Source organism: Ornithodoros turicata, unplaced genomic scaffold, assembly GCF_037126465.1.
Source record: "Ornithodoros turicata isolate Travis unplaced genomic scaffold, ASM3712646v1 Chromosome12, whole genome shotgun sequence".
NCBI lineage: Eukaryota > Metazoa > Arthropoda > Arachnida > Ixodida > Argasidae > Ornithodoros > Ornithodoros turicata.
This window is the reverse complement of record NW_026999301.1, coordinates 1,889,984-1,903,376: the sequence shown is the minus strand read 5'-3', so window position 1 is coordinate 1,903,376 and position 13,393 is coordinate 1,889,984. Positions and strand designations below refer to the sequence as shown.

Here is a 13,393-nt window from a genome sequence, read left to right as displayed (position 1 = left end):
CATTTTGTTGAGTCTGAGGGAGGACAAAACAAAGATGGAACATGGAACGAAATGGATGACACGGGACTCAAACCAGCAATATGCTGGTTTGAGTCCCGTGTCGTCCACTTCGTTCCATGTTCCAGCTGTGTTTTGTCCTCCCTCAGACTCAACAAAATGTTGCCGCTCTCAGGGAATGTGTCTTTGAATTGGTTGGAGTATTTCCTACATGGGTTGTCTATTCTTGGCAAAAAAATATTGCCCTCACTTGACAAAATTTCAAGTTCAATTTTGAAAATTTAACGTACTACGAAAAAAAAAAGGCAAATTAAAGCCAGCGCAAGCTGTGGCAAGAGATAAATACTGTTGACCACATCTTTGTTGGACAAGCAAATTTTTTTACAAGAATTCGTAACACATTAGATGAAACACCCTGTATCATATAAAAAACTGGAAAAAATATATATATATATTTTTTTCAGGTTGTAGATCTGTGGATGGCCTCAAACCAGTCTCAAGGGTCTCCAGATGAGGGTGTGAATGTCTTTCCCAGTCAAGCTCTCCAGGTGAAAGTTGAACAGACTGAAATGGACAAAGACACTAGCTGTGACACACATGTTCTCCACTCTCAGTGTTCTCAGGCCGCTGCTGTGAGTGACCATGTATATAGTGAACCAGCTACGTCTGAAGGTGCAACTGAGCCATCTTCCCGTAAGCCTAACGGTAATCGTATTGAACATCAGAACAGTGAGACACACGCACATCAAGAATCCCACCAAGACATTGTGGCACCTACAGAAAATGTACAGACTGAATCTGTGGGGACCATGAAAGACAAACAGGGGCAGCATTCAGAAGCGCGTGAAGATAGCGGTGAAATTGTGAGGAATTTTGCAATTCTGTCACGTAGCGAAAGCATCAAGACTGAAGGTGTGCCTCAAGCGACGCAAGCATTGCCAGTTTCGTCCAGTACTGTGAAGCACAATTCAACTGTACCGAAACCTCAAACATCCCCTGTGGCAGGAACAAGCCTGCTTCTGCAGAACAACACTGCAAGCAGTCCACCCCCAACCACACAGTCAAAGAATGTAGCAAATGGTGCGAGAACACAGTCTTTTGTGAAATGTACAGATGCACTGGGTCGAGTGTTGCTCATTCCCTCCACGTCGCTCTTGCGTCCAAAAGCTGCTGTGGTCAGGCCTCAAGAACCTATGGCTGGTTCTAAGAGGTTGCCCTCCATCTTAAAGAACAATGTGTTGAGGCCCATTTTGCCCAGAAACTCTGTGTGTTCATCCTCTGGAGCTCCCAGAATGCAAACTCCCTCCAGTGTGCAAACCTCGTCCCTACAAACACCCAGTACGTCTGGGCAGGCATCCAGCCACAAATACACCTTATTGGTGGTGCCCAGTGTGGACAAAGCTCACAGCCAAATCCTCCTTGTGCCCACCACATCACTGGTGAACAAGGCACCAGTAAGCACTCCTCCAGCAACTTCTCAGACTTCTAGTGTTGTTAAAGATTGCAGTGTCAGCAAGCCAGTACCCCAGCCTCAGCAGCAAGCTCTAGTGCGCAAGAAAGATCCAGTAGAGATTCTCCAGAAGAAGCTTCATTCTATCAGGTAAGACCACAGAAAGCCATTACAAAGAAGTTGTAGTCCCCCATAACTTGGTAAACATGCTGAATCTCACTGTGACATCAGATCAGGTGAAATTAACTTGGATCACAATTAAAAAATCCAGCTGTTTGGTAAATAATAGAGCTGTGCGAATAGTAAAACCTCCATTGCAAATTGAATCCGAATAATTTCTTCACAAGGCAAATCGATTTTGAATGATCAGAAAAGGCACAATTCGAATATTTTTGAATACATCATGGTGCAATATTTTGTGGTGGTGTGCTCATTCGATGATGTTCTGCTCCAAACTTGTGAGCCTTTTCATGCAGCATAACATATCGTGAGAGAAGGGTCCCTCTGTGTTGTGTATGGTAGACTGCATTAGTGGGATGAACTGCATTGAGAGTTAGTCAACGTGATCCATGCTGCCTGCTTTGTGCGCACCTACTCATGTCTGTGTTTACGTCGTGAATTTCCTGTATTTTTTTTAGAAACTGCAGATGTTTCCATGTGTTACTGAACATAGCACTGAAGGTTAAGAGTACATTTACTGTAACATGCAGTAACTAGAGTACAGTGTGGACCATGAGGTGACATAAGTTGTAGACTTTAGTGACAGAATACTGTAAGCAGTGTAAAGCGGGCTTCACTTAATGCTCGAGTGTAATGATGTGAAGCTAACTTGCAGAACGGAGCCAGAAAAAACAATGGTGGTAACGTGAAGTGGGCTTCACCGGCTGGCAATCACAAGGCCGAAACTCAAAAGACCGAAAAATCAAAACATCGAACAGTCATAAGACTGAAAACCAGAAGGCTGAAAAATCAAAACACCGAACAATCAGAAGGCCAAAAATTCAGAAAACTACATTATCGAAAGGCCAAAAAATAAGTTATAAGATACGAAAACAGTTATTCCAACTGTGATTACAAATCAGCTCTGCAAATTAAGTAGGTTAGACATGTTTGGAATTAATGCAGCAAATAAATCATTCACCGCACTTCATGTTAAAGGGGCCGTAAACAGGCCACCAAACATTTAATAAATAATGATACCCCATGAAAGAACGCAGATCATAATACCACGGTCACTCAATACTCTTTCAGGTCAGGAAACTCGCGCGAGAACTTCAGTTTGGCGGCCAAGCGGAAAGTGGTGGCGCGGCGATCGTTCGGGGGGAGACTTTCGTGTCTGCCGGTGCCTGCGCGTATGGCTTGCAGAGTGTTTCTATGAGTGTTTGGAAGTGTACACTCTTGCTTTCTCTGTGCTTGCGTTTTGAGTGCGTAAACAGAGGTTCTTTTTTAAATATCCTTGACCTTTATTGCGATCTTTGCACTCTGTTCGTATGTAAGAATGATCTGCACATATAAAGGAGACATCGCCTAATTCGAACGCACAACATTTCGTGATGATAATATGTTCTTTATTGGAGGGGAGCCTTAACTTGACGAGGACTGAATGAAAGTACTTTTTCTTTGTGTAAAAAATAGAGATGACTTGGTCTACGGGAAACATTCGGTAATAGCCTTATTGTAGATGTACTGCGATGAGCGTGGTTTGTTGAGCCTTCAAGTTGTTCACTGTGTGATATGAGTAGCATCAGACACTAAGAACCGTAAAATTTTCAAATATACGTCATTCAACATGATATTTATACAATAACTCGTCTTGGGGTACAACTTGGGGGAAAAAAAGATGTAATGCCAAGTCGGCTTAGTAAACGAAGTCCGCTCATACCTAGTTTTTGTTGCACCGGAAGCAGGCAAAAGGAGGGGTGATGTTTTTCTCTTTTTATCTATTAATTTTTCCTTTTTTTTTCTTACTGTAATGCTCCTGCAAGGCGTCAAAAGCTTCTGCGGACAATAAACTACGACTCTAGAGCCCATTCATGGCCGTGTATAGTGCTAAAAATATACAGTTTGCTTGTCTTCATCCTGAATTTGAAGAGAAAGGCTAACACAAGAGATTTTGTCTCCATCCCCCTGCTTATCTCTTTCCATTTTTATTTATTTATTTATTTTATCATTATTATTATTTTTTGTTACCAGATACCACCGTGTTGTTCTCGTAAACGTAGTTTTTGGGCAATCTCAAAATTTCCTTCTGTCCTCCCAAGTAAAACTCCATTCCACATTTTAAATAGTTTGCTCAGTGAAATGTCCTGGAACTGATCTGACTCATATGCCGAGGCTGTCTACAACGCGATGATAGTGTAGCGGTTGAGTTTGACATCTGAATCTTGTCAGCCAAATTCTACAGTTGGAAAGCGCTATCAGGCCACACCTCAGCAAGTGCAAATTCTATCGTGCTAATTTAATAACCCGGCTTGAATCCTGTTGGAATCGGCAAAGGAACATATCATTTCCTCCGTACAGTGTATTCGTCCAAACTACATTCAGGAGGCACCAATCACTGTACCTGCTCGTTTTGTTGTGATCTCTCACAGCGAGTTTTCCCATCATCTCTTCGCAAAGTGTGTAAAAATTGCTATCTACAATACGTTAGACCTTGTGCATGGCACTGCACCACATCAAAAAACAATATAAGCTATTTCCTCGCCAAAAACGATCGAGGCATACTATTTATAGCATGTGTATCCCTCGGCTCTCATACCGCCAGATATCATTTTAGACGATTAAAATACAGGATTTCTATACGTACTTCTTCTGAAGTCTTATCTGTCTGCGCTGAAATAGAATCACCTCGTCATTTTATCTCTGTTCAAGTTACAACAAACTGCTACGAGGAAAACAAGAAAATCACGCATTTCGAAAGTTTCGCCCTCACGCAATAACTACGGAAAGCGTCATTAGCTTACAATATATCACTGGATTGAGTGACTGTGCAACGAAATGCAATAATATGTTTCTCGACCACGATTGAGAGCCCCGAGTGAGAGCAAAAGTAAAATTTTCCGTGTCAAAGAAAGACAACAACGAAAGCTGCAATATACGCAGCAAATCTGTAAATTTACATTAACTGAACTGAAATGTGCTGGATCAAATCATGAATCGTTTCGAGAATTAATTATATCTGCTATGAACACGAAATTAACTTTAAAAAGTAGCTTATCAAATATTTCCTGAAAACACGCAGTGCTGCGGAAACGTCGTCTGCTCCACGAGGGTGTCTCCCCCTGAACGACGTGATCGCCCCAAGCGGGAGAAATTGTCCCTAAGTGACCTAGTCTATTGTATTCGAGCGGAGTTTCCTGACCAGAAAGAGTATTGAAGGACTGTGATAATACCCAAATATACATTTCGTTCGGCTCGTGCCAGCTCAGTGACCCATATAACTGCTTTCAAAGATGAGTAACCAGCGAGCCTCCCTCCACCACGCATAACGTCACATGGCTACATAGCGTTTTGCCGTCCAATCGGGGGCTGAACTGCGCACATGATGTTTCAAATTACCAGCCAATAAACATACTTCATTATCAGATGTGAGTCGAAGCACTCAGTTTGTTTGTGTGAAACTACATTTTGCGCTACGTGGTTGCGAAATTCCAATCTTCAACGTCTCCGGCTGGCGCAAATGTCAACAGTTGGGCTGCTATCACGTAACGCGATTCGAACCCGGGTTCCTCCATGTCACGACGTGATATGGCCAGCATGCTATCCACTGTGCCACGCGAGCTGGTGACACGGTGTCGGAACCATTCGAAGATGACGAAGATGCCCCATCGCGCACATACGTAAGATTCCGGAAATGGAGCGCCGGATATTCATTCACGCTCGCGGTGCGCTGCGTGCTAATGCTCAGAAAATGTAGTGCGTGTGTGGTACCTAAATTAAACGCATTTCTTTTTCAGTTTGAGGTTCTAACTGTTTACATTTTAAATAGAAGAGGATTAACGTTTATCTTGTCCAATTACGTATTTGAAATAAAATCATATGTGGAACACTCGATCATAATTGGTGAGGAAAGCGCTTTGACAAAATGATGTAAAGTTAGAGTGCGGGGTGGAGCTAAAATGCGAAAGAGTGCAGTAAATATTTCACCCGTATGCAAACGCCTTTTGGTTTTGAGCACTATTAATTGCAAGGAGTTTTCACTGCCTAAGTTGCAATAATATAACGCAGAGAAATGTGCTCCTTGTATACCTGTTTACGTCCCCTTTAATAATCTTTTTTTGATCACTTAGGGGGGAAACAAAAGGGAAAAGTCTGATTTAGTCGTGACTCACCTCCATATTTTTTCCTTCTCTGCGTCATCACCATCAGAAAGGAAAATTAGACATATGAACCACTTCACTATTGTGTGAAAATAGGTTGCGAATGGCATTGAATAGCATCAGATATTCGATTCATATTCGAAATTTTGAATACTCGCACAGCTATAGTAAATAAAACAAAACTGTGGCAGAAGTTTCACACCATTGTATTCATACTTGCAATAAAGTGCTACAATGGGAGGGGAGGTCATGCCTGAACTGGAACCTGGTTCTGCTGGAATAAGTTGGTTTTTAATTCAATGTCAGAGGGTGAGGTGCATGAGATCTTTTGTCTTTCTCTATGATGAAATTGTTCTGGTTTGCAGCTTGCCAGCCGAAATTCTCATTCGTTGTGTTACTTGGAATCATCCTCACTTTGAAGAGTGGACATGCCAGAACTGAAGCATCATCATAAATGGATCATCCTAAACTTAGATAATCTTTCTTTACCTCCTCAATGTGTGCTTACCCCCCAGCTACCACAGTTGATCATGAAACTGGCGGCTTGTGACTTAGTAAACGTGCCTTTTGTCAGGGCTTTCCAATTCCTTTGACTTTGAGGGTATTTGAACTTAAGGTCTCCTTTCCATCCCCAAAAGGCTCATACTTTGTACTTTGTTCATACTGGCAGGGATTTTTCTTGCACAAAAAGCTACACAAAAAGCTATGGACAAACACATGCCCAGCATTCCCACAGCCCATATCCATGCTTGCCAGCATTGCCTTCTTGAAACATTTAAGCAAGTGTGTTACATATTTCGAAGCACCATGACTAGGGTTCCGGGATTTCGGAGTTTATTTCTGGGTGTTACCGGAGGATGTTTTTCGGAGTGTATTCTATTTTCAAAAAACGGATTTTTTCGGAGTGTATCATTTACAGCTCAGTTAATATCCGAAATTCGGAGAGCACTTGACGACGCACACACAGTTGTGTAGCGAAAACGCAGTTGTCACATTTATTGCTTCAACACTAAAGAGACATAACCTTAACAAATGCAAACAACTCAGGGAAAAGAGGTGCTGACGCCAGGAATCGAACCTGGGTCTTCTGATTTCCGGTCAGATATGCTAACCGCTACACCACACCAGCACGCCGTTTCCCTTGAGCCATTGAGTGCCTCAAGTAACAATACATTTCGTGCGACGCACTGAGGTGTTCCGCAATTACGAAAGCACCCTTTCCGTATGCTCACTGTTACGCGGCAATACTTACATAGGACAACCTCTGCATCGCGATCGAGGGACGATGTGAACTCCTCGAAATCAGGGTACTACTTGACGTAGTCGCAGGGCAGCTTTCGCTTGCGTCCCATCTTGTCGTCAGCACCGTAACTAGTCGCAATTTCAAAAAGACCACTCTGTATGACCACCGTTCGATGCTTATTTTAGTGCTTATGTCACGTGTAGGACAAGGAAATCGGAAAACAGGCTAGGGAAAAACCCGGCCGGTGAATCCTCAAGTGGTCGAGATAACCGTCGAAAGAATCGCTAGGTCACAGAAACCATTGTTATGTTGCGGTGGGGTCAGTATCCGAGGTCAGAAGAAACCCAGGACACAAAAGGAGGCCAAGAACAATAACCCGGTTATCAGGGAAAACATCTGCCAAGCGGAGTTTTTCGGATTAATCCGAATTGCTTAAAATTTTACCGGAGTACGTTTTTCGGACTTTTTCGGATAAATCCGAAAACCCGGAACCCTAACCATGACCCAGACCCAGAGGCATTGAGTAGAAAGGAATCTCATGCTTTTTGTGTAACAAGAATGCTATTGAGAGCACATGTGTTCAAAACACTGCTCAGCACTGGAGCCAAGTGCTACATGCATCATTATTGAACACTATTTGCTCCTGGCTAAACAATCTAATCATAGTCACATTTGCTTTTGCACAAAAAAAGAAGAAAAAAAATCATGAATAGTCTCATTGTTCTATTGCACAGGTTATGCGACTACAAGAATTACAATGATGCCCTACTTGCTGTCGCACCCTTGTTCCCACTGAGTGACGTGGATATGGATGAAAGTGAGTTTTTTTGTTGTTGTGTGAGCACACATGTAATATGCTACCGTTGTAAATGAGCGGTGTGACATTACTGGTTATTAATGTGATGCAGGGGAAACGGGCATACATGCAGTGCGTGTACAAAAATGGCAGTCTAGCTACATATTGCTGTTTTCTGTTTTGTTGAGAAATTAAATATTGCCCACTAGAGTAAGTCTTGCAATAACCTGTTTCTGCCCAGTTTGATGTGATATTGCAAATTGTAGCTCTTGAGACGTTCATGTTTTGCATACTTTCAAGTGTGTGCACTTACAAATTTTGAGAAGCAAATACAAATGCACGTGATAATACGCAGGTTTTCTTTGCCAGTATCAACACTAGAAGTTCAATAACTTGTTGAAGTGAACCTTGCCTTGAATCATTGATACGTTTTTTTTTCACTTACAAGCCTTGTGGGGCGAGATGCCTTTGAACGGAAGTGTTGAACCATATTGTTTTGGAAAACCGAAGTTCCTTTCCCATTCCGCTTTTATGGGCTTTTTTATCTGTTCAAACTGATTACTCAAAGTTTGAAACCAGTTTTGTATGGCATATTAATGACAGAACTGTACGCAAAATCTAAAATAGAGCAAAAGGTACAACGAAAGCATGCAGTCAGAGATGAAGGATAGTGATCGCCTTTGTTTATTATTGTTATTTTCACGAGTTACATGTGCCAGATGGCATATGCAGCTACTATGAAGCAATCCATGCAGAAATAATAAAACGTAATGTACTTCACGCAAAAAGTAAGTGCATGCTTTTGTAAGCCATAAGAGAACTCACTGTAGTAGTTCTGGTGTAGAAGATTGCATCATCATTTACTGTTTGTTGGCATTGTTGTAGGTAGTGAGGTAAGAAGGATGTAAGAAGGGTCATCAGCATTGCACGTTCCTTTCCTCACGCTGTATATTATACATACCTTTTGTGCTTCATTTCACGCCTGTGGTTGAAAAGTATGCTAAAAACAGGAAGTAATAAGACACTGCCACCCTTCAGTTTGGGTGCCAAGCAATAAACATTAGCTACTGCTATTTGCATGTTGAAAGGACAGGATTCCTGCATCATGAACACTTGAATGGATCAAACAATTTATGCAAATTTCAGAGATGGCGTGCTTTCCATTTGCTGCTACAAGTAGTGCTGCATACTTTAGTTGGCCAGTTCCTAAAAGAAGAGCATCGGAGGTGAGTGCTTCAATGTGAGAAAACTGTTGCCTCACAAAAAGGGATGTAGAAACTGTAGTAGCATTGGTTGTCTTGCAAAAGTGGCATCGTGTGGGTTATTAGCGTACAAGAATGCAAGCTCAAGATACACAACAGCTGTAACATTCACTTGTGTCCCGTGGTTCTGAACACTGCATTTCTGAAGGGGTAGAACCTTTATCTCAGGGCATTTGTCTGTTTGCTTATTAAATGCCTCAAATGCATTGCCAATAACCTTGGCTGATTACTTTAGTTTCGTTGCTTCCACATCTGTTTACAAGGTTATGGGTGCTCATGGTAGCGTCATGATTTCTTGTTTCTACCGAATGCTTTCCTAATCTCGTACAGCCTCATAAGCTAATTTCCCAAATCTACCCGTTCATCTCCACATGCACTACTCGACCATAAAATCTGTTGTGAAGTTGTGACGGCGAGTTCCCACAATTCCTCCTGCTTTCCTTCTGTCTGATAGCGTCTGTTTATTCTTCAGTGTTTGAAAGGCTTATTCGTCAATTTGTTTTTACATTTTTATGTTGAATGGTCAGTGTGTGCACGTTGTACTATAGGTAGCTGCATATACAGGGTGTTTTTTTAGGTGCCACAGATTTTTTATGAAAAATCTATGAGAGCCCCAGATATGCCATTCGGGCATCTAACATACCTAATCGGTCGCATCAGTGTTCGATGACTAAATAACTAAAATCTGATAATTAATTTATTAATTAACTAGTTTTAGTAAAAACTGAGATGGCAGGTATGAAGACTATCGTAATCGAAAACTATTCCAGCTGACAGCGATTTCGAAATGCTTGTGTGCTTCAGGATACGAGCAGTTTTTGTTTGCCATGCAAATGAGCTGCAACTGAATCTGTGCGCTCAAGTTGCGCCAGAAGGGACGTTCCCATTTTTCTTTTGGGGGCCAAAGGCTGTAACAACTCTGACGCACATGACATCGAGGCCTTGGGTGAGGGTTTAACAGCACTGAAGAGATAAACAGGTCGGTGTTGTAGATACCGTTTGCGTTGCGTTCCGCTATCAGTAAAAAAAAACCTTTGGCCCTCGAAGGAAAAATGGGAATGTCCTTTGTGCTGCAACTCGAGCACACAGATGTGGTTGCGACTCATTTGCTTGGCAAACAGAAACTGCTCGTATCTTGAAGCACAGAAACCTTTCGAAATTACTGACAGTTAGAATGGCTTTTGACTACTACGATCTTTAATCCTGCCATCTCAGTTTTTTCTAAAATTTGTTAATTAATGAGTTCATTATCAGATTTTGATTAATTAGTCATCAAACACTGATGCGACCAACTAGGAAGATGTCTGCCAGACCAGGTGTGTTAGATGCTCAATCGGCATATCTGGAGCTCTCGTAGATTTTTAATAAAAAATCTGCGGCACCTAAAAAAGACACCCTGTATTTCATTTTGTTAAATGTGTTGCTGTCTGGGTACTAGCGATCGTTATGGTTCTGATGCATTCAGCATAAGTCAGCGGTGCAAAGCGCTGTTTGTGGAATCCTTCTCACACAGCTTGTGTATGCGTTCAGTGATCCATTGACTGCCTTTGCAAATTTAGGAAGGCAAGCGAAGAAATGTTGTTATCCAAATGAGTAGACCTTGACTCTGCATCTATTATAGCCCATGAATGCTGTTCTAAGCTCAAGTACAGTAGTAGTAGCTGAGGTAATGCGACAGACTATCCTTGACTTTGGTGACCAAGAGCGAGGGAGGCTCCGCCTCTAAATGGCGCGCCAATAGGAGGACTCGGGAGGCGGAGCGCTGCGGCCTCTGCTCTTGCCTAACAGATGGTGCACCGGTAGTGCTCGGCTCGGGATATGTGAGCCGCTGTCGTCTGCTTCTTCCAGTAGAGCTACGACATTGAAGCCTCTGCTCTCGCGTAAGAGATGGCGCAACATTGGCGCTCGGTAAGGGCACGTGTGGTTGCCATAACTTTGGGCCTCGACCTTGAGACTGGCCGGTAACCTAAATTCCGATGACGCGGCGATAGCAAACCATAGTGCGTAGTTTTGGCGATTATGCCTCATGGATGTGTCATTACCAAATTTTTGGCCAGTTCGACGTTTTGCTCCGCTCTTATGCGTGAACATTGCCTCAGCCCACGAAAAAGGAAAGGAATGTTACTGCTTTTGTTTTGCTCCTCGCACTGAAATAAATCATTTAAAATAATTGTACTGTGTGTGTTTTTTTTCTTTCTTTTTGTAAGTAGTTACGGAAGTATTTAAAAAGGAAAGAAATGTTGCTGCTTGTTCTACTCACACTGAACTAAATCCTTTGAAATAACTATACTCTATGTTTCTTTTTTTCCCTTTTTGTAAGCAGTTATGGAAGAAAATAATTGTACTGTGTGTGTGCGTTTTCTTTTTGTAAGGGTTCCGGAACATTTGATCGAACGTCGTTTGGTCGAAAGGCATTTGATCGAACACTGTTTTATCGAGAACGCAGCGGTCGTTTGATCGATTTTTTTATTAGTTCGCTCGGAGCGTTGATGAAACAAAAAAGAAGAAAACAAAAAGCTTCAGTTCTAAATGCTGTTATCCCAATCAATATTTCACTCTGCATAATCCGCTTGCCCATAAACACATTCCTCGTCCTAATCCACTTTTTCGCATCCAGAAGGCGATCCGATGGTGGGCCTTATTCTTTTTTTTCTTTTTTTTTCGCTATTTATTTGCATTCAGCAGAATACGTTCCACTGATACTGAACTGCACTGATACTGAACTGCAGTTTCGCAATTCAGTGCAGTTTCGCAATTCAGTGCAGTTTCGCAGTTTGCACGAGCTTTGAAAGTAAAGTTTGACGTTTAGCTCCACTCTCATGTCCTCGTGGCTGATACTGCCTGAGCGCATTGCTAAAGGTATGCCCAAACATTTCATTTGCCAAAATGCTCCGCAACCCGGGACAATTTATTCCTATGCCCACGCTAACGTGAGACAGGTTGTTCACTGCATTTTTCTAAGCTATCTGCCGGAAATATGCAGAAGGGGTCTAGGACATTTCGGTGCAGGACATTTCGGTGCACAGACGTTTTGGTGCACGGACATTTTGGTGTACGGACGTTTTGGTGCGCGGACGTTTCGGTGCAAAGCATTACAGCAGCAGGGGATCACGCAATGTGGGTTCTGGAAAAAATAGTCCCGGGAATGGCTGTCACGATGTCGACATATCGTAATAAACAAAAGGAAGAGGGCGGCTTGGCATCAAAACTAGTGTTGTCAGGAAATTTGGTTTGCATAGAGAAGAACGTGCTTTATGTATTTTTTGTGCACTATTATAGATTTAAGACATGATCTGCATGTGTTCGTGGTCTGTAGTAGCTTTTAAACTTTGGGGGCATTTTCTTCTTTAATACTTTGCGCCCCACGTTCTAGTCAGTGGTATACAGATATTCCTTTTTTTTCTTTTTTCAAGAGTATATGAAGAATTGCTTTGTCATTTTGTAGTAACTATTATCTTGAAGAGGGTATCTTCAATGTACGGATATTATACAATTTGATTTCCATTTGTTGACTCTCCATCTCCAGATCTCATCCATCTCCATCTCAAAATAAAGTTGTTGTTGTTGTTGAGGACGTGCATCTTCCGAAACATCTTTGGCGGAAGCATATGATTAGACGTTATTCCCCTTGTATTCCAAAACGTTACGAAGTTACCATGTCCTGGTGTCCAGAAGGGAATATAGCAGTTCCTGTGTTCCCGTTTGGATAAAAACTCTGCACCTTCCCGTGGCTTTTCAAGTTTGCATAAATGGAACAAGAGTCTTAAAGCATGAAATAAGCCGTTTTATCGCATTATGGCCATCCCGTAAGTGATTCATTGTGATGAACTATGTTAAAAATTACACACACAGTACAATTATTTTCTTCCGCAACTACTTACAAAAATAAATAAAGAAATATGCAGTACAATTATTTCAAATGATTTATTTCAGTGCAAACGAATAAAAAAATTGATCAAACGACCGCTGCCGTCTCGATCAAACGGTGTTCAATCAAATGCCTTTCGACCAAATGTCCCACGTTCGATGAAACGACGTTCGAGGAGTAGAACAAGCAGCAATATTTCTTTCCTTTTTACATATTTGCGGAACTACTTACAAAAAGAAAAAAAACAACAACACACAGTACAATTATTTTAAATGATTTATTTCAGTGCAAGGAGTAGAACAAAAGCAGCGTCGAACGTGGAACTGGCCAAAAATTTGGTAATGACACATCCATGAAGCATAATCGTCAAAACTACGCACTATGAAAGATGAAAGTCACTGAAAAGGTTCCAGCCTCAGAACATCAGTTCTCTCATACACACTATGGTTTGCTATCGC

The 13,393-nt window shown here is 41.9% G+C and overlaps 1 protein-coding gene and 1 non-coding gene across 4 annotated transcripts in view; one reads left to right on the top strand and one right to left on the bottom strand.

Moving 5' to 3' along the window:
• LOC135371667 (YEATS domain-containing protein 2-like) overlaps window positions 1-13,393 on the top strand; it is an 86,937-nt gene that overhangs the window by 44,690 nt on the left and 28,854 nt on the right. For 2 of the 3 annotated variants that reach the window (XM_064605644.1, XM_064605643.1), the window contains exons 10-12: window positions 462-1,597; window positions 7,744-7,826; window positions 8,952-9,031. In XM_064605644.1, the coding sequence (XP_064461714.1) occupies window positions 462-1,597; window positions 7,744-7,826; window positions 8,952-9,031 (1,299 nt within the window). The remainder of the gene's footprint in view (window positions 1-461; window positions 1,598-7,743; window positions 7,827-8,951; window positions 9,032-13,393) is intronic. The other variant, XM_064605645.1, reaches the window with a different exon arrangement.
• Window positions 6,824-6,895, bottom strand: Trnas-gga (transfer RNA serine (anticodon GGA)). Its single transcript has one exon. It is a non-coding gene; the product is annotated as a tRNA-Ser (tRNA).